This window comes from Pelophylax lessonae, assembly GCF_965119305.1.
Source record: "Pelophylax lessonae genome assembly, chromosome: 5".
NCBI classification, from domain to species: Eukaryota; Metazoa; Chordata; class Amphibia; order Anura; family Ranidae; genus Pelophylax; species Pelophylax lessonae.
In genome coordinates this window covers 485,218,379-485,240,333 of record NC_138772.1, presented here as the reverse complement: position 1 = coordinate 485,240,333, position 21,955 = coordinate 485,218,379, and the positions used below count along the sequence as shown (strand labels likewise).

General features: G+C 40.5%; 1 protein-coding gene across 2 annotated transcripts in view; it reads right to left on the bottom strand.

Annotated features, from left to right (window-relative positions):
- The window catches only part of VPS13B (vacuolar protein sorting 13 homolog B), a 1,502,642-nt gene that overhangs the window by 82,894 nt on the left and 1,397,793 nt on the right, over positions 1-21,955 (bottom strand). For both annotated transcript variants that reach the window (XM_082257852.1, XM_082257851.1), the window contains exons 46-49: positions 19,731-19,814; positions 19,414-19,589; positions 17,611-17,781; positions 13,894-14,095 (exon numbers count right to left, since the gene is read on the bottom strand). In XM_082257852.1, the coding sequence (XP_082113978.1) occupies positions 13,894-14,095; positions 17,611-17,781; positions 19,414-19,589; positions 19,731-19,814 (633 nt within the window). The remainder of the gene's footprint in view (positions 1-13,893; positions 14,096-17,610; positions 17,782-19,413; positions 19,590-19,730; positions 19,815-21,955) is intronic.

Here is a 21,955-nt window from a genome sequence, read left to right as displayed (position 1 = left end):
AAACAGCAATGTGATTGACACAGAAAACAGACCTTTGAGGTGGTGTACGAGGAAGGAAGCTGCTTATGTTAGTGAACTGCTCGCAATATAAGAAACACTGGAAATTCTCCATACGACCTTGTTATCATAACCTTCCAAGGACGAGGGCTGGTATTTTCCATAGACATGTGTAACCTTGTCTTGTTTCAGGCTTTCTAGACTCTCTTTGCAAACTGTCACATTTACGTGTCCTACATAAGAGCCACACAGGCTGCTATTAAATGGTGTGATAATTTGGATTACCCTTTAACATTTAGGAAGCACTTGGAACACCCAAATCTATTATAAAGAGAGAAAATTGATGCAGATGTGCCTTAATATTTTTCCAAAACTTAAGTCACAGTGTAATGCTTATTATAAACTTGCTAAAATCACAGTTAGCAAGATATATGTGGCAAACGATTTTGATTCAGTGCTGCCCCTCTTTTGGGTTAAGTGATGCCCAGTATCATATAAACCAATTCTTTTAAACCCAGAACATCAGGACCTGCCCCTGCTCTGGGCCTGCAGAAAAATGCTGCAAAGAGTGATGCCTAGTCATTACTTGCCACTGCTCACTGCAGAATTTAAGATCCACCCACCACTGGAGGAAAAAGAGGCTATGTGAGGTAAATGGTTCAGACCGAAGACACCTGGAAAAGGGATGCTCCAATCAAGGGGGGCAATCACTGATTAAAGTGGTACTAAAGGCAAAATCAAAAATGACATATATGATACAGTCTGTCACTTACATGAAAAAAGCAGTCTTTGCTTATCTGTCCCCCTGTAACTTTTCTGTAATAGCAGCTTCAAACAGTTACTGACTGCTTCATAGCAGATTTAATGCTACAGGGCGGCTCCCCTAAGCAGAATTACAGGGGGTGCACGTGCCATCAGTGGGCTGCTTCTGCTGTGATTATTAACAGCAGAAGCCAATCTGCAGGTGTGGGCGCTGTATGTCCGCCAACACCCCCCGATCATCAGTAAAACACACACAATGTTGATCTGCCGATGTACACAGGGCAGATCTTCATTCTGACAGGGGGGAAGGCAGGGCCTTCTTTTCCAATGGGCATGCCGGCGGTTGCCCGGGGGCCCCACACGCATGGATGGTGGCAATTACTGTCCTCCAGAATCCAAATTACTTAGTTTGCCTGGTGGTCTAGGGCCCCCCCCGTTGTCCGCCGTGCCCCCCCGTTGTTGTCAGCCGGTGGCCGTGGCTCAAGTCTGCACTGCACAGACACTGGTTGCTAAGGCCAGCCCGATTGGCATCTAGCAACCAGTGACGTTGTGAGAGCAGACCCATGATGCACAGCGGAGGAGGATCCTCCTCGTCGGCTCATCCTCCACTCCTCTCCGTCTCCGCACCTAGAAGACTGGCTCCGCCTCCACCCACCTCCTCCCATGTGCAGCCATTGTGAAAGGTAAGGCAGCCAGCCCAGCTGCCAGGCTGCTTGATTTTCTTTCTTTTTTTAACTCTCTCCATGATCGACACAAGAGACAACTACCTGTCCTGGAGGATATACCTTACTATATATTGGTCCCTGTAATATGTATATAGTAAGGTATATATCCTCCAGGTAGTAGTTGTACTCTCTTGTAGTATATAGTGTTCCCTGTAATGTGTATATAGTCTATATACATATTACAGGGAACACTATATACTACAAGAGAGTACAACTACTACCTGGAGTATATATACCTTACTATATACATATTACAGGGAAGAACACTACTACAAGAGACTCTTGTTTTGAGGTACCAATAAAAATAAATATCGCCTTATCGATAATTTGCTTTTATATTATCGTGGGTGATTGTGTAGGCAGGGGGCCCCAGTGCACTGCATTGCCCAGGGGCCTATAAGGCTTTTAAGATGGCACTGGGGGAAGGGATGGGTTTTGTGTCCCAAAATCCATATTTTCCCTTAGTAAAAGCAGCACACAAAGTACAGTAAAACACTGGCTAGGCACAGAGTTAACCCTAGATGTTTACCCCTTTCCAGCCAGAGTCATTGGTACAGTGACAGTGCATATTTTTAGCACTGATCACTGTATTGGTGTCACTGGTTTTCTGCAAAATATCTAAAGTGTCAGTCGCTGAGCGCCACCATTACTAGTATTAAATAAATAAATAAAAATTCCAGTATATATTAAATAGTTTATAGATATTATAACTTTTGTGAAAACCAATAAATATTCGCTTAATGGGATTTTTTTTACCAAAAATATGTAGAAAAATACATATTGGCCAAAATTTATGGCTTATGGTTTACAGGGGAAAGTAAATAATATCAATTTTTTTTCAAAATTGTAGGTCTTTTTTTGTTTAAAGCACAAGAAAAAAAAAAATCGCAGTGGTGATCAAATACCACCAAAACAAAGTTCAAATTGTGGGAAAAAAAATGACATCAATTTTATTTGGGTACAGCTTTGCATGACCGCGCAATTATCAGGTAAAATAACGCAGTGCCATATGGCAAAAAAGGCCTGGTCATGAAAGGGGGTAAATCTTTCTTAGGTCAAGTAGTTAATTTGTTAGTCATTTAAGTCCATCCAAACTTACTAATCCATCTAACATTACTCTCTTCAGACAATGCTGCTGCTCCTTCCTAGATAGGGAAGCCAGCCTAAGACAGGACGTGTGTTACCAGCCAGATCACCAGGTGAAAATAAAGGAAAAAAAATCTAAAAAAAAAATAAAACAAATGCTGCCAGCATGTATAAGGATTGGGAAACTGCAATATAATAAATTTTAGCTTTGGATTTAAAGTAATTGTAAAGTCTTGTTATAAAAAAAAAAAAAATAACAAACATGTTATACTTACCTCCTCTGTGCAGTTGGTTTTGCACAGAGCAGCCCGTATCCTCCTCTTCTCCGGTCCCCCTTCGCTGCCGCTAGCCCCTCCCTCCTGTCGAGTGCCCCCACAGCAAGCAGCTTGCAATGGGGGCATCCGAGCCAAGTCCCAGCTCCCTGTGTCCATTCAGACACGGGGACGCTTTCTGGCCCTGACCCCTCTCTCTTCTGATTGGCTGAATGATTTTGATTGGCAGCAGCGGGAGCCAATCAAACCACGCTGCTGTCCCAGCCAATGAGGAGGGGAGGGGAGGGTAGCAACATTTCTGGATAAAGACAGACTCAGGGAAGTGTTGGGGGGTTGAGGGGGCTGCTGCATACAGAAGTTATTTTTATCTTAATCTATAGAATGCATTAGGATAAAAAAAACCTTCTGCCTTTACAATCCATTTAATAATTTTAATAATTAAGTTTCACTTTACTACTGGGACCAGTATGACATAACCCCGTAACAACTCTTTATGAATGTTACTATATTAAAGCAACCGATGTTATTTTTACAATGTGATTAAAATCTTTGTGGTCTAAGTAAACATTGAATATAGGATCACCGGATTCTCACAACACTAGGGACTTTAGATTTTCCTACTTCAAAATAATAAAAAACAGCAATTTTCAGCGGGTGTATCTTATAGTAGAAGATTTGACTTTATAGAACAAAAAGATGGTAGTAAGACATTGGTGACAATGGTGGCTTGGGGTATAAGAGACAATTAACAATCACAATTAACAATCACTTCATTGGTATTTAACTTACCTAAAGAATAAACCACTTCCTTTATGACATCCATTAGCTGAATGGTACTGTCAGCGTTTTTTTTAGAGTGGTTTTAACCAATTAATCTTGCACCTGGATACCACTTACAGACCAGAGTAATATTTACATTGCTGCTAAGAGCCTATTTATTCGGCAATATCTCTGTCATTATTAAAGATAACAAAGTAATACATAGTACGTTGATTTTTTTTTTCTGGACAAAACAAGGCTTGGTGATATTATCTTGCAAAAATTACTATTTTCTATGCAATCTACAGACAAAAATATATAAAAAAAAGATGTTTGTTTTTTTCACTTTCGTACATTTGTTTTAATGTGTCATTTAAAAAAAAAAAAATGAACAAAAGAATAAAAGTAGAAAAATGTAAAATATTAATGGTTTAAAAATTTAACTGAAAATAAAATAGCAGAAAAATAATAGCTAAGGGGAGGATAGAAGGAATGAGTTAAATAGGGCTGACCAGCGTTAACTATCGGGGTGATAGGAGATTAAACAGGAACAAATTTGCTGTTTGTTACTTGTAAGGTTCCTTTGACTGACATTATATGCAGATCAAAGTTCACCCCCTTGATCTGCAGATGACAGGGCATGCTAAATATGCCTTGTTAACTTCAGTGAAGTTTTTATTTGTGTGTGTAAAGAACAAAAATGGTTTAAAAAGAAATTTTGATGATTATTTTACACCCCTATTTTACACTTCTATGCCCAAGCAAGAAAGCTTTTTGCTAATATGCTGTATAATAAGAATCGTGAAGCAAACATAGATATCAGTGTGGAAGTACCCTTTAGGAACAGCAGGCATGTGCCTTAGACATATAAGCTGCAGCCATATGGTTGGCTTTCCTAATTGTTCCAACCTCATACATTTCAAACCTTACTTTTATTAGAATTGGAGAAATAACAATTGTAGAGTTCAGTAGACCCTCAGTAGACCCTCTGTGCTGCCAGGAACAAAAGTCAACAACTGCATGATTAGATGCTAGAGTGGAATAAGCCCTCAGAGAGATGGCCAGGGCAAACAACAAACAGTAGCAGGGTCGGAAGGCTGAAGGCTGAAGGCCAGGTCAGGCCCAAACAAAGAGTCAGGTTCCAGACAAGTAAATGGAGCAATGGTGGAAAATAGAGGTAAAAGGCTGTTGATCAGGACAAGCCAAGTTTAAACACTTTCTCTCACTCAAAAAAACACGTGATGCACATTTATATGTGCCGTTTGAGGATCCCTGCTCTAGAGCAACTGCTCATGCAGAGTGCAATTGCACTCATTTATTTTTTATAAATCCATCTCATTGTCAGACCATCTACGGATCTCTTGCCTCTCATGACTGTTACTACACTACAAATATGGGATAGATATTTGGCCAAGGAGGATATTTCCTCCAGAATCAGCCCCCTCACCCCCTTATTCGGGATTCCTTCTTTCCCATCCAAGTTCACGAATCAGAAATTTTTGGTCTGGCAGAAAACCAACTCCCCCCTATTGAGCCATTCGATCTCTAAGGCTCCATGTACATGGGACGCTGAAAATGGCCGTTTAGGAGCAGTTGGGCGTTTTTTTCAGAAGCCCCTGAACCCATCTACAATTTATCTTATCTGTCCATGTACACCGGGTCGTTTACAGTCATTTGCAGGCAGTTGCGTTCAGGGACTGTTTTTAGAACGCAATTATTTGCGTTCGAACGTGTGTTTCCCGGCGTTTCAAGCGCACAAACGCGTCCGAACGCGGCTGAACGCGTCCAAACGCGATGACCCGCGTTTAGCGTTCGCGTTTTTCCATTTTAAAGGGGAATAATTTTTTTGACCTCTAGGAACGCTTCTAAACGCAAACGCCGCTAAACGCGGGTACAAACGCGACCGAACGGACGTTTCAAACGTCCTAAAAATTCCAGCATTCAAAGGGACTTTTAACAACGTCCCGTGTACATGGAGCCTTACGGCAACATAAAACTATTACCCCACCTTTTACCAAATTGTCACAACCCAACTGGTGCATGGTTGGAACATGCGCAGCTATCCTGCTTCCTTAATAAGCTACCAAGGATATCTGACCTCACTAGACCTAAAACCCCATTTGAACTGCTTCTAACACAGGAAAATAGATCTGAGCATCCCCTATCTCTATTATACCAAATTCTCCTACGGGCCTCTCATCCAGACCCCCCTTCATATATTGCAAAATGGGAAGGAGAATGCCTCTCCTGAAGATATAAATTGGAGCAAGACACACAATCTTTCCTTTACATCGTCAGTTTCCTCCCATGCCCAAGAACGAAACTACCGTATTGCAGCCAGATGGTATAGATGCCCTTCAATCTTACAGGAGATGGACCATAATATCCCAAATGAATGTTGGAGATGCTCGCATTCACCTGGCAACATGACGCACATTTGGGGGACATGTCCCCGTATCGTACCCTTCTGGGACAAAATACTGGTTCTATATGAAAAACTGGTCGGTGACAGGTTCCCCAATGAGGCCCCCATAACAGTCTTGTCTATGTTGCCAGGATCTTATAAACAGATTAAAAAAAGCCTCATCCGCCACTTTCTCACCGCGGCGAGATCGGTGATTGCCAGACATTAGCGTAAACCACTAGCTTTAAAAACTGCCCCTCCCCCCAACAACTATGCTTACTAACCTGTGTAAGAAAAAATATATACTTTAGTAGTTAGTGTTAAGCCCAAAATTCAACTATAAGTGTTGGGTTTGGTTAGAGAGTTACCGGGCAAATGATAAATGCAATTCCAATAGAGAACTTACTATGAGAGAATGATTATATAACTTCCCTTAGAAAGTAGCACTGCCTTCACCACATCCCACTTATGACAAAGAGAGAAGTAATGAAATACACTCTGCAAGGCAGCATATGGGTAATATAAAATATGAATAAAGGAAAGTAGCACTTTTGTTTCTGACTCTCCGGGCTCCCCCCATAGGCTCCCCCCTCCCCCCCTTCCCATTTCTTTTTTCTCTGCTCTAACTCTTTCGGCTTTCCCTTCCTAAATTCTGTTTGCATATTTCCATATATAATCTTTATTACTACTTATGATTCCCCATCACGGTCAAACTGAGAACTAAGAGTCATGCAATGCACTGTACTGTTTTAGCCACTATAACGGATTTGTCATTTATGGTCGCTGTTCATATAGATGTTCATTACCTTTTGGCATTGGTTTAATGTGTGATTCGTTGATATTGTAAGCAATGTACGTTATGTAACTTTCTATGTGCAACTGATTGAGGAGCAGAACCACGATAAGCATACAATGAGGTTGATTTATGTTGAATCTGTTTTTATTAGAACAGAGGCTAACTGAAGAATTTAGGACATTTTCAATAAAAGATTTTTTGTTTTGGGTTTTGTTTCAACCATATGGCTTTCCTATGCCTATCTTTCACCATTGTAGTACAACAAAGGTGAGTGCACCTATGAACAAAATGAATAAAAAAAATATGCTTCATTCAGTGATGTGCTCCATGTGTTTGTTTCAGTCTGAAGCTGAAAATAATTTACCCTCTGAAAAACAACAAGCTATATCATATTCAAGTTATAATACACCATTTGCTTTCAGTTTAGCTTTTCTCCTGTGATGTAGAGAAGAAAAAATAGCCCATAGTTCACACGAGTGTGGCTTTGAAATCACGCTACTTCAGCCGCCGTTCAGTGCGATTTCATGTGCGGCTTGCTGATATCTGTGCAACTTAATTTGCACAGATATCAATGCAAGTCGCACAGAAACAGTGCAGGAACCTTTTTCTGAGTCGCGGCGATATGAATGGTTTCATTGCCGGCAACGGGGTGCGACTTCATGCAAATGTGAACTGCCAAACTGCATGACAAATTGCACTGGTGTTATCAGGGCTAACTGACCTGTGCACTTGTCATTAAATTTCAAGCACCTCAATAATAGTGTCATTTTGGGGTGGATGGCATCTGGTCTCCCACTGGAGTTTTACAACTTTTTGATACCCCAACAGGAAGGAGACCCACAAATCAAGGGCCTGTAGGAGAAGGAACCTAGGAGCGTAGATCTTGTCTCCAGCATTCCACAAACCATCAGTGGGAAGGGTCCACTAACCAAAATCAAACAGAAATTTCAGCTCTAGGTAAACATGTATCTAAAGCAAAAGGCTTGTTGTAGTTTTGGATAAAGTGTGGAAGTGTTAGCAACCCTGTCTCATAGTTATAGCTGTCTGTGTCCCCACTGGGGATAATTACTATCTCTATATGTCCTGGTGACCACTGTCATAGGGACTGAATTAAAGTCTACAATTATTATCACCAGAAAAGGGAGGAAGGGGGCATTTTCAAAATGGTAGTTCCCTTGCTTTGGAGAGATTTGTTATCCCTTTCTGTTAAGTCTACAATAAATCTCCTCAATGGCACACAATAAAACACAAAAAAAAAACAAGACATTTAACCTTGTTCAAAACTGAAAGGAAAAAAAAAAGTTTTGGTTTCAGATCACTTTAAATGAGCTTTCCAAAACCCATGTAGTCGAAAAGATGACCAGCATCTATCTCCTATTGTTCGAGTTAAAACAAACCTAAGCATATACCAACAGAGATTTTTTTTTTTACTGTTATAAAAAATTCATTGGAACTTCTTAGTGCAATTACATGTTTTAACCTACATATTTTTAAGTCCCAAAATAATAGCGAATGACAACTTTTTATGTACAGGCATCCAAATATAGGGATTAGCTGCTAAAGACAGCAATATCATTATGAAATATTAACATTTAGAACTGAACCCTTATTTTGTCTGCTATGATTCATTTAACCACTTAAGCCCCAGAAGATTTTACCCCCTTCCTGACCAGGGCCTATTTTGCGATTCGGCACTGCGTGACTTTAACGGACAATTGCGCGGTCGTGCAACACTGTACCTAAACGAATTTGACGTCCTTTTTTCCCAAACAGAGCTTCTTTATGTGGTATTTGATCACCTGTGCGATTTTTACTTTTTGCGCTATAAACAAAAAAAGATCGTCAATTTTTGCTAAAATAATAATGAAATTCCCCCCAAAAAAATGAAAAAAATCAAAATTTTTTAACATTTCAGGCCAATTTGTTTTATGCTTCATATGTTTGGTAAAAAAAATTGCAAAAAGTGTATTTTCATTGGTTTGCGCAAAAGTTATTGCGTTTACTAGCTAAGGGAAAGATTTGTCATTTTTTTTTTTTTTTTAACGCGTAATGGCGGCGATCTGCGATTTTTTTTGCGGTACTGCGACGGACAGATCGGACCCTTGACTGACATTTTTGACACTTTTGGGGTTACCAGTGACATTACTACATTAATCAGTGCTATACATATGCACTGTTACTGTAAAATGACACTGGCAGTGAAGGGGTTAACTTTTTTTGAGAGGGAGGGGTTGTGTGTGTCCCTAGGGGCGTGACTCTAACTGTGATTGGCTGTGACTTGAGGTGTAGGAACAGTGATCAACGGTCCTACATAGTAGAACCGTATGATCACTATTCATACACAGGGGAGAATGACAGACGGCTTGTTTACATTAGCTGCCTGCCTTTCTCCTGCTCTAACGGATGATCGCGAGTGACCGGCGGACATCGGGTCCGCCGGTCACACGTGCGGGGGGCCCGTGACCGTGCGGGAGCGCGCCTCCGGTGGCGCGCGCTCGCTCCCTAGACCCTCACAGGCTAGCGACGTAGCCCTACGTCACTTTGCCTGTGAGGGGCTGACTGCCGACGTAAATCGTCGTGCGGCGGTCGGCAAGCGGTTAAAGGTACTCACCAAATTAGTGCAATAAATCAAATAATATACACCAAGTTGCGCAAAATTATTGATAAATGTAAAAAATATATGTGAAAAATCAGTAAATCATATAAAAAATTACTAATACAACTGCAAAATTCGCATATAAACAAACTCAAAATAATAAACACACACTGTGAACATAGCATTATGTGTGTGTGTATTATTTTGAGTTTGTTTATATGCAAATTTTGCAGTTGTATTAGTATTTTTTTATATGATTTACTGATTTTTCACATATATTTTTTATATTTATCAATTATTTTGCGCAACTTGGTGTATAGTATTTGATTTATTGCACTAATTTGGTGAATTTATTATATTATAGGTTGCAGCCGTTTTAATAAGATTGTCACGTATTATAGAACTTTACTAATTGTATTAGCGCGAGAGACCATCACTATTCATTTTTCACATTTAAAAGGTACTGATGTCTATTATTAAATCATTTAGCACATTTGTTTGTAGTTCTTTCTCTTAGTGCTATGCTATACCTACGGTGTTGACATCATATAAAAACAAAGTAGCAATTTAGCAAACAGCTGCCCATTGACCAAGACCTAACCTCTAACCTGAAAAGTTCAAGACTCAACACACCGCTGAAGTGTTAAGGAGCAGACACAGATAACTGATCTCTATATTAACAATCTACTCTTTCAGTAGCTGGGGAGGGAGTAGTTACTCTTGACAGAAGGAAAGGGGAGGGGGCGGATTCTGCTATTAATTACAACCACTTCCAAACATGTTTTTCTTTAGGAATTGATAGGTATATCAATATTTTTGATGAAATTCTAAAGGACAGTCTTGTTGTTGCATTTCTCACTGTCTGAGTATGGCAAATCTGAATGTCAATTTAGCTATAAAGAAAATAATAGCTCTCGTACCATTTTAAATAGCATATCAGTATCAGAAGTAAGTGGTGATATGGAAACATTTACTGAAAATTTACTTAATCTTCTCCCTAAAAACAGGAAACTGTAAAGTTGGCATACGCAAAAATTAGTCATTTGGGGCCACACCCATCTGCAGCGTAAATATTTAAAGCGGAGTTCCACTCAAAAGTGGAACTTCCGCTTTAAATAGTCCTAACCCCCTGACATGCCACATTTGGCATGTCATTTTTTTGGGGGGGGGGGGGGAGCGGGTACCTAGTTTTGACAGGTACCCGCTCCCACTTCCGCCCGGAGTGCCGCGGCGCCCTGAGCGGAAGTTCTCCTCTCTCCCTCCCTCCCTGCAATCTTCTGGGACATGTCAAAGGTCCCAGAAGATTGCCGGCCAATCACGGCGCGTAGCGCAACTCGCGCATGCGCAGTGCGTACCCGGCTGTGAAGCCGCAAACTGTCACAGCCGGGTGCCCACATCAGTGATGCCGGCGCCGCGGAGCAGAGAGGGAGAAGACGGCACATCGCTGGACCGTAGGACAGGTGAGTGTGTGGTTAGGCTGGAACTCCGCTTTAAGTAGCACGATTAGCACTTTTTTATACAGCACTGTTCATTTAGCGCTATATCACTTTAAATGGTAAATATCAGGGTATGGGCAACCATTGTATAATTTACAGTAAGTTTCATCCTACATTCGTGGCATTCAGCACAATAGCACTTTTGTGAAGCACAGTGCACTCAACTGCTTTAATAGTGATATATATATGTGAATATTGAAGTGAATATATTTGTCTGAAAAAGGTTTACAAAATACTACACTACATGGGCAACATCTGTATGATCTCTATTAGAATACTGTAAACAAATTTTTTTCAGACTATACTTACACACTCCCTCTTATCTGGTAGCGCACATAAACCAACACTCACATCCCACACCCTGTAAAGCTGGCTGTACACTATCGGGTTTTCAGGAGACTACTTGTATGAAAATATGGATGAGTACATTCAATGACTTGACAAATAGCGTTTCAAAGTACTTAAAAATAAGCTTGCTTTTAACATTTATTTTTGGAGTGAATTGACTTTCCTCAACTAAAATTACATTCACTGTTTGAAATTTGTTCAATCGAGAAAAAATTTCCATTCTTCTTTGAATTTTAATATCACTGCAGTCAAAAACTAACAATATTTTTTTTTGACCCCATTAACCATTAGAAAACGGAACAAACATTCGTAAAATGAACATTTGCTTTAGCCATATAATGGATTCATGTAATGTAGCAACATCAAATCAAAGGCTAATCTAAGGGCTCATTTACACTTTTGATTTGGGGGAGGGGGGGGTAAAACCATGCAGCTAAGCTGCACATTCTTAACACCTCCAAACTGCTCCCCTTAAGCTGCAAAGGCTGAGCCCCCAGGAGTGTACACATGCTGTGGCCGTAATGCTTTGCTTTGGTGTTTAGGGTGTTAAAATAGGGAGTGAGAGGGCATCAAATCGCTTAAATACACAGATGAATAGGCATATGAGAGTTGTATCACCTACCAAAGAAATTGTATTTCACACGAACAATCCATTCAGATCCGCCTGTGATTTTTTCAGGGGGACCTGATCGGATGCTCAATGCATCCCTATAGAGCAGCGGATGTCAGCGGAGACATCTCCGCTGAGCTGTTCACAATGAGAAAACCTGCTTTAGAACCTTCCTCACAAAATCCAAACCCCAAAAATTTGAAAGAGCTCTACTGCTCAGTTTTACAGTTCAAAGGTTGCAGATAATCAGAGTTGCTATGCAAAATAGGCCATCTTGTCTTGAAATGTATTGTAACTGTATTGTCTCCTGTTATATTGTGAAGTGCTGCACAAACTATTAATGCTACATAAATCCTGTAACGTGTCTGCATTTGGTGATATCAACAATAGTGCAACAAATACCTTGTTTATGGCCCACTAATAACTGTATTGGGAGACTGGTGTCAGCACTGCAAGCAGTGTTTCCAACCTACCAGAAATTTACTGACATGACACCCAAAGTTTACTGGCACAGCTAAGTATTTACTGGCATTTCCAAAGTTACAAACTTACAGATTTAAGCATGCAACTAGCAATGTGATTTAAAGTAGATATTAAGGCAAAAAACATATTCATTTTATTTTTGATATAGTAAGTAGCTCAGGTACAGGACTCAGGAGGGCAAGAAATTAGAATGTGCGGCACACACACATGAAATTGACTCTCACAGTGACACTGACAGCAGTGTGCAGCAGCACAGATCACTGACACAACACGTCCCCTCCTGAGTCACAGTGACATTATCTCTCCATTCCAGATGGTCCCTTCAGTTTTCTCCAGTCCAACCAGCACTGATAGTCCCACTCCCAGCTTGCCTTACTCCCATCCCGCAGACCCACACACAAGGTTTTGCCGATTCGCTCAGGTCCCTTGCACCAATGACATCACACGACACGCTCAGGCACCGCCTCCACCAGACCCGCCCCCCTGCCGCCACCATCTGAACACACTGTAGCAGGCACTCGGATGGTCTCAACCAGATAATCAGCATCACAGCCATATTTTTTTTTACTGCCAACCCTTTTCCTGTCACTGGCATTTACTGGCAAGAGAAAAGTGCACATGTTTTACTGGCTGCCAGTAAAAATACTGGCGGTTGGCAACACTGACTGCAAGTGAGTGGGGAGGTTGGATTATTTCAAAATAATATATTTGTTCATTTATTTTGAAAATTCCAAGATCGCAAAGGATAATCTGGCTACATGTGGTAGTACCTCAAAGTCAGAAGTAGAATATTGCTCCAACTTACAATGAACAGTAGATATACATGTCTAATCTAGAGGCCTGTTCAATAGTCTGATTCTTCTACATGTAAAAAAAAAAAATCTAGCAATAATTGAATCTAAAGCGATATACTAGAACATAGGTTTCAGAAAAACAAAGAAGCAAGAAAAGGTTACTATAACATCTGAAAAAAATGAAAGCCATGTCTTCCATTCAGCATAGCATAGGTGTCAATAGCAGAGAAGTCGCAGAGACAGCACACGGACTTACAGTTATCTTAAAGTGGTTGTAAAGGCAGGAGGTTTTTTATCATAATGCATTCTCTGCCCCTAAATACTTACCTGCGCCTAATGTCAATCCAGCACTGTGCCCAAGAGCAGCAGCGCCTTTTTCTTTCCATCTCTCCTCACAGGCTCCGAGACAGCAGTGGGAGCCACCGGCAGATAGGTTTATCCAATACTGGCTGGAGCTAACCCAGAGGGAAACACTTGGGGGGAGATTTACTAAAACGGGAGCACTCAGAATCTGGTGCAGTTAAACATGGTAGCCAATCAGCTTCTAACTTCCACTTCTTCAATTTAGCTTTGACAATAAAACCTGGAATCTGGCTGGTTTCTATGCAGAGCTGCACTAGATTTTGCACGCTCCAGTTTTAGTAAAATGCCTCGACTGTATTATGAAATTAAGGTAATTATATCAAGCACTGGTTTAATTACCTAAAAGCTTTAAAAATAAAACTGGCAGACTGTTACACATTCCAATGTGAAGAAGGCATTTACCTTAAAATTGGGAGGAATGATGGTTTTTCCAGCAGGGATTTGAAGAACGATATTCTCGCCCTCAAATAACCAAAGGTCCCATCTGGATTGGTTGATGAGGAGAGCCCATGGGAGCAGCTCAATCAACAGGGTCTTGAGATGGGGCTTCCATAGGGAAAGCTTCACCCGCATTGGGCTGTCCCACTGAGCCAGATGCTCCCCACTGTAAAGGCAAAGTGTCAGCATTACTTGGAAAGCTATGTTAAAACAACAAAATTAAGTAATTCTGGTAACAAAAAAAAAACCTAAAATAGAACACCTGCTTTAAGTTAATTTTCTCTCTGAAAAATAGCATTTCCACAAGGTACTATATTCAGTTAAGTTGCTAACAAAATCTACTTACCACTAGTCTTCGGGTCTCTTCCTGGCTTTGGGCAGCTAATTGGGTGATCAGATCAAAGGGCTAAGTGGCTTGGTCGGTGCATTGCTGAACTTGCTTTGTTTTTTATTCTTTACTTAACACACACACACATATATATATATATATATATATATATATATATATATATATACATAGACATATATAGACATATTCATATGCAGGTATGCATACTGTAGATATTTCTTAAAGTGAGCCAGGAGCCTGCAGTCACTATATCGGGTCTCCCACAGTACACAGAACATGGAAATGCAATTATTTCCGCAAATATAAACTGCTAAATACCTTTTCTCTTTAGCAGTATTTAGCAATCTTGTGACTTCTATCAGTTCCTAGGTAAAGCTTGTAGGAGGAGTTTTCATACTGCACTGAGCTGTCCGATCAGGATCCAGGACCCCTAACCCTCTGTCTGGAAAGTGCTGATTGGCCCTATGCTGATCACATGCACTCTCTCAAGAAAAAAAAACAAACAAACTCTCTAGCAATACACACCAAACTGAGCATGTGCAGCCTGACTCCTAAGGCTCGGTCTCTGACATGTTCTGGAGTCGGTGCAAGAAGGGGAGGATCTGTGCAAACAAGATCAAGCAACCTTTTTACACAATGGAAAGGGATTAACCCCTTAGGTTCTACAGTCTGTATAACAAGCATTCTTTACTGCATATAAACATTGATTTTACTGTTGTGGGTTTAGTAACACTGTAAGTTTCACTGAAACTAGTTAAGTGCCAAACCAGGAGGGAAAATGTGGAAACAGCTTAAGAAACAATGCAAATACAGGTACACATACAGTGCCTTAATTGCATGGTACTGACATTTCGTTGGTATAAAAAGGAAACAAAGTGCACTACTGTGCTACAAGGACACAAAGTAAAACAAAACCTACAAACAATGAAAATATAATATAATATAATTGACATAATATTTTTTTTTATATTTACTGACGAATGTACTGAAAGTGCCTTTATAAAAGTTACTGCACGGCCAGGTGTAAACCATTTCCCCCAAGTTTCAATCTAATTGAAAAATGTACTCATTCTATTTTATGCAATTACTAGGATGTTGCTCTGTTTTTTAGTCATGTTGCATTGAACAGCTATTGCTTGAGAAATGAATGCAGTGGTTGAAAGGAGCATATTTAAAAGAAGCAAATGTTTCCTTCGTCTTTGCAAGTCCCTGAAAGACGAAAGGTAATCCTATTTTGTCAGAGAGAAGAGCTGAGTCAAACATCTCCTAGTTTCAAAAATCTCCAATTTCAAAGCTAAACGCAAAAGAGGACACAAGCCTACACAGTTAACCCTGCACCACACTAAACCAACAGGAAGGTGGCGCTGCTGCTTTTGCAGTTTAAAGATTTAATGAAACACTAAACCTTGCTCATCAAATCAGAAATACTCAGGTAATCAGATAGCCTATATATTTCCCTATAAATGCTAAGCTAACCCATATAGGGGCTACATATTTGTTCTTTTTTTTTTTTTTTCACTTTTGTTTTTAAAGTAAATAAATGACACACTAGGTATTAGTCTGTATTTTGGATACATGAATGCTTATTGTAATCAAGGGCTACCTGCTCTACTTAGGAACTGCAAACCCCAGCATGACCAACAAATCTTTAAAAGCTGGAGGAAATGGGTGAAACATGCTCATTTATTAGTATGATCTATCCTAAGCAGTTCTTTGGAAAGACCTTATAAATGGCAACTCCAGCCAAATGGCTAAAAGACGTCTGAAACACATGCACATGAATAATATAGATTTTCAAAATGACTTGATTTACCTCTGCTGCACCATATTGCTGATAGCATGAGGAGGGTGGCAACACTTTTTAAAGCCTGCAATACTGTAGACCAGTGGTCCTCAACCCTGGCCTACAGGGCCAACTAAAGCCCCGTACACGCGTACCGATCGGCCGTCTTTTGTCCGAGGGCTGTCTTGTCTGTTGAAAACTGCAAAAGACTGCACACTAATTTTGTCGGCCAACAACAGCCGACTGCAGAAGTGATGTCATGTGATGGTTAACTTTCCTTGTCTTTTTTCTTTTCCGAGCATGCCCAGTCTTGCATATCTGCTGTCTGTCGGCCGAATTCTGTACTGACTGGCGAACAATCAGCCGTTCTGGTGTTGGCCAACAAAAATTTTAATGCTTGCACGACAGATTCTTTTCGGCCGAAAGTGCGCTGTCGGCTGTCGGAAGCATCATACTAACAAGCCTACAATCGGCCGATCGGTCGTCGGCCGAATCTTTACGGCCGACAATCGGTACGTGTGTACGGGGCTTAACAGGCCAGATTTGCAAGATAACTGAAATATATCCCAGGTGATATCATTTGCTGCTCAGTGATTGCAGTACTCTAGTCTGCATCTCCCCAAGGTAATACCTAAAATCTGGCCTGTTAGTGGGCCCTGTAGGCCAGGGTTGAGGACCACTGCTGTAGACAACATTCTATTCTGTTGAATTTATTGCTGACCACGCATGCTTCAATTTTTTTACCTGATCAATGCTTGATTCAATCAAAATGATTAAATAAGCAAACAAGCAAAATACCATAATTGCCTTCTGATTGATGCCGGTTAAGTTACGCATAGATTTGATCAAACTGAGTCAATTGGCCAGGGCTAAATACTATTGATCATTTTTCATCAATGAACAGCACTAAGATTCTTTGTTAGGGAATAGATTGTATTTTGAACAATCAAATTATGAGATTACATAGATGGAAACAGAGTTAAATTACAAGCGTATCTTAACTACCAATTGAACTTCCCTGTGTCATATCAATCGAATGGGGCTGTCAACTACAGATCGCTCCCTGGCAGAAGCAAACAATCAGAAAAAAATCAATCATTTATCAAGCGATAACCACCATTAGTCAGCACTCTATACTGTACCACCCCCTGCAATGCACTAGGCCGGTGCGCCCTTGTGTTTGTTTTTTGATTTCTATAACAATATGCTACATGACAGCAGGAGAGATCATACTTTTCAGATTCGGCCATTCTGCAGACACTTGGCCACTGCTCCTCCACCTCCCCTTTTGCTCCCAGCACCAGAAATATGCTCTAATGATGGGTGACAATAACTTACGCAGCAAAGACTAATGCTGAAAGCCTGATTTTATCATTTTATTTTTGAGGAGGCCAACCAGTATAGAAGCAAACATCTACAAATTTTATAAGCGTCAATGATAGAGGATGCTGTTACCTTTGAATACATGACTTTTTTTGATTCCTTATTGACTGCTTTATTACTATGATCTAACCTCTGCACTTGTCCTCCAAAAGAGGTAGAAACCTACCTATCGTTATCTTTTTTATTGTATGGCCATGCAGGAAGAATGTTACAATCTCCTCCGTAAAAGTCAGAAATAATTTGACTTGCAGAGCACTCGCTTTGTGCTTTCATGGCAATTTGCTTAATTAGAGATGTTGAGATAGGAACAGCACATTCTGAAGGCTCATCTTCTTCTCTGTAGGTAAAAAGAAAACATATACAGTATATATGGTTGGATGAGAAAAAATTTTTACTAAAAAACAGTTAACATTAAACAGAATATATAAATAAATAAAAAAGAGACTTCTAGCGAGTCCCTTATGAGTTCCCTTATGAGTTCTGGCAAAATTTAGGAAGCTGGTGGATACTATAGCTTAAACATGTCCACTAGAGACACGACTAAATAACTGGGTCTAACAGCAAACTCAGATCTGTTTGGCCTATCAGGTTTCATCTAAAAGCAGTTCCACTGTCAAGATAACGGATCACATCAAGTGTACAACTGTATCAATCTTCATACATAGCTCCGCATTGTCTTCTTCGGCACTGTACAAGATGGCAACTTGCATGACAACGCTGTAAAACCAGACACCGTTTAAAGTGGTTCTAAAGCCTAAATATTTTTTTTATCTTACTGCACTTCTTGCAGTAAAGTAAAAAATGTTTAGGCATCAGTATCCCCCCCCTTCCTTATATATCGGACACAAGGACACAAAATTTAAACCAGCAATGTGCACATGTCTGCAACTCTTCTTTCCCCTCACTTCCTGGTCTCACCGGCTTTGCTGAAGCAGTGGGAGCCATTGGCTCTTCCTGCTGTCCATAAAAGCCAGTGATGAGGGAGCGGGGGGGGGGGGGGGTTGAGCCAAGTCCTACTGTCTGTGTATATAGATGCAGACAGCAAGACTAGCAAGCGTGCCAGCACGAGTACACCGAGAGGCTTTCTCTGGGGGCACATGCAAGAGGGGAGGAGCCAGGAGTGCCACCAGAGGACCCGAGAAGGGGAGGTTAAGGGCCACTCTATGCAATTCCATTTGTAACCTGTTTATCTTAAAAAAAAAAAAGAATCACTTTAAATTGGGTGTGGGAGATATAGTTTAATATGGGTTAAAGGATATTGGCCTTAAAATGAAGTTCATCTTTTGGGGATATAGAATTGTATTTTAGCTGTCTATTTAGATGTACTTTAGGAAAAAAATGCAGCTGTGCACTTTTACAAACGTGCATAATGCTGTGAAGGCTTCAGTCTCCCAGAGCCGGTGGAGTACAATGCACATATGTAAAGTATGCCACTGGGTGAAAGAAAGAAAGTAAAGGCAAATATAAAACTGGGAACACAGCCCGGTCATATAACCTGTGAAAGTCCCATGACTCTTTACCAATCACTCTCTGCTACATTAGAAAATGTAATTCCACGGGGCATTGCAGGGTCCAAATCCTAACCCATGTTTTTATAAATGGGCTGTAAAATGCGGGCTATATTTTGCACACACTAGTGGAGTATAAGGGAGAGCAGATAGGAGTATTTGATTTCTAGTTATAATTGTGCCCTTTAATTTAATGCATGCTATCGTATGCAACAGAAAGCAGTCTTCAGGAGGTGGGGTACAAGCATATGCTTGTTGGGTATTAGGGGTGGAAAAGTACAAAGGATTGGGGTTTATGTTGTGGTAGACAAAAAACAAACAAACACACCTATATTTCTACTGGGTAGGGATAGGATTGGGTGGGGTTTTTTGGCCAAGGTGAGTTCTAAGTAAGATGCATGACAATGAAGAAACAAAATGCACTCGACGCCCTAAACAGCCATGTTGTAGGAAAGCTCTACCTTGCTTGGAATGTTAGGTGATGAGTGAGGTCTGGCTCGATGTTCTGCAGCTGCTTTTCTATTCCTTTTCCAGGAATCACTTGTGTTTCATCTAGGCCAAGGCTTCTCTTTTCTAAATGTATAATAATGGGATCAGGAAGATGGCTCCTCATGATAAAGAGGGGGCTGAACATGATCTAAAAAACAAAGAACAGAATGACATTACTTTCTGCATTATCCAGCTGCCTAATGTTGTAAATTTCAGCTTCTAAGGTCACAGTGACCTTCATCCTCTCCAGCACATGGGAGGTCATTGTGTTGTGCTATTTATTACTCACCATCCTTTGCTGTACTTGAGAGTTGGGCTCCAAGGTTAGCAGTGTGCACCACACGTAAATAATGGCTCTGTTTGATGATGGCACCTGTGAGCAATGAAACGGATATTACCAAAGGAGCTTATCTTGGAGCTTCTTCTACTATTTCCTGCTTTTAATTTGACGACACATTATGCACATTAAAATCTGCCAGAGCAGTCTTTGTAGATGGAGGATAGAATGAAAGAATTTAAATGATTTCTAACAGAACCTGCCTTAATGGTGCCTTCCTATCTACATACAGAGGTAAAGAAACTAATTTGGGTCCTTGATATCCCATTGCTGATGCAAGCACAAATGACTCACTAAATAGAACAAACCTGTGAACATAAAATGATGTTCCCTTTAATAAATATAATGTGATAATGATGCCAATGGTTCGATAAGGTGCAGAGACAAGCACTACTGAATGAAAGTTCAACAGTCATTGCTGCCTCTGGGGCCTTTATAGCCATTAGTATGTTTGATAACACTGATTTAAAATGCAGGAGTATACTGTAAATCTGGGGTGAACAATTAATTTATACATCTCATTTATTTATTTCCTCTGATAAGTGAGGAGACCATCATCATATTACATGATTTAGTTGGCCAATATTTTTCTGCAACTGTAAGATGAAAGACCCATATACTATAAAAAAAAGTTGTATTTATCATTTGTAAAGCTGTTTTTTGCTTGATTTTAACCTAATGTCTCTGATTATTTTTTCTATTAGGAATAGAAAATACAGCGTTCAGTGGCAAGAGTGAAACAGTATCATATGAGCTTCATTGGTGTTAGGGTTTGAAATGTGGCAATAAGGTGTGATTGCCAGTGTGCTAGAAAAATAAAAGTCCAGTTTTTACTGAAATTTATAAAGGAAAAGGCCCGCTTATTTTGTTCTGGATGGTGTCTGCTGGAAGTGGCTAAGATCCAAATTTTGGTGATGCCCCTTTTCAATGGGGAAGAAAGCAGCTCTACAAATCTTTTGTTAGCATCATTCCTTTCTTGTAGCACTTGTGTCTTGGATTTCATTCCCACTAAGACATGATTAGCATTGAGTTGGTATGTTTTCCCCAAGTTTGTATGGGTTTTCTTTGGATGTATCAGTTTCTTCCCATAATTCTAGGGTTATTTGCATTTGATTAAACTAGCCCTAATCCAAATCTACTATTTCTCATGGCAAGCCCTAATGTCCTTCTAAGACAGGAGAAGAGGACTTGGCGTTGTGCATGTACCCCAGCTCTGTAAAAAAAGAAAAAATTACATCTGCTATTAACAGCCTGATATGTGCTGGCCCATGTGCCTAATGGCAAAGATTGACTTACACATACACACAACACTATTATTGCACAGAATTTCCAAGCTGAAACATAAATGCCATCTTCCACAGCCAATAAATCCTGACACATGCAAACAATCCACACCCACCACAGACCCCACTGACACTCAGCAAGATGCAATGAAATGAAGTCTGCTGAGCATCGCAGTAAGGGAGGAATTTATTGTGTCAAGGAAGATTTTTTTTTTTTGGAAGGGCAGGAAATCCATGTCTAACATATCAAGAGTAAAGCAAACAGATGTAAGATATCTACATCACATAATCAAAGAGTAAGGGGCTTGCCAACTTCTAAACAAGCCAGGAACATAGGGTGTGTAAATGAGCGCATTGCTTAAACATTTTCTCACACACAAGCTGCGCAGTGCTCCCCAGTAGCGTGTCTTGTAATGTGATCAAGATTCATGACTACTGCACGCTAGAGCAATATCTTATTTTACAGCCACCCAGACCTTTACCTTCCAATGATGCTAACCCAGTTATGGACAGGCTGCAGACCTCCAACTTGCGGAGGTTTGATGAGTCCAAGAATTCTCCACGTCCTGCTTTCTAGGCAAACTGTAGATATAAAACTCTGGAGGTCTTGCAAGTCCCTGCATACCCTAAATACCCTAGACCAGGCATGTCCAAAGTCCGGCCCGCGGGCCAATTGCGGCCCCTAGGCTGCTTTAATACGGCCCCACAGGTAATTTGGAAAAATCTATTGTTGTGGCCCCTGTAAAACCCAGAGCGCTGCTCAGGACCACTGGGATCTCTGGATCTTTCAACGCCCATGTTACGTGTGAATACACTAATGTGAACACCCACCGACCATCCCCACCAGCTTTATATCCCTTGCTCAATACAGCCTCAGACTTAACCTGATAAGGG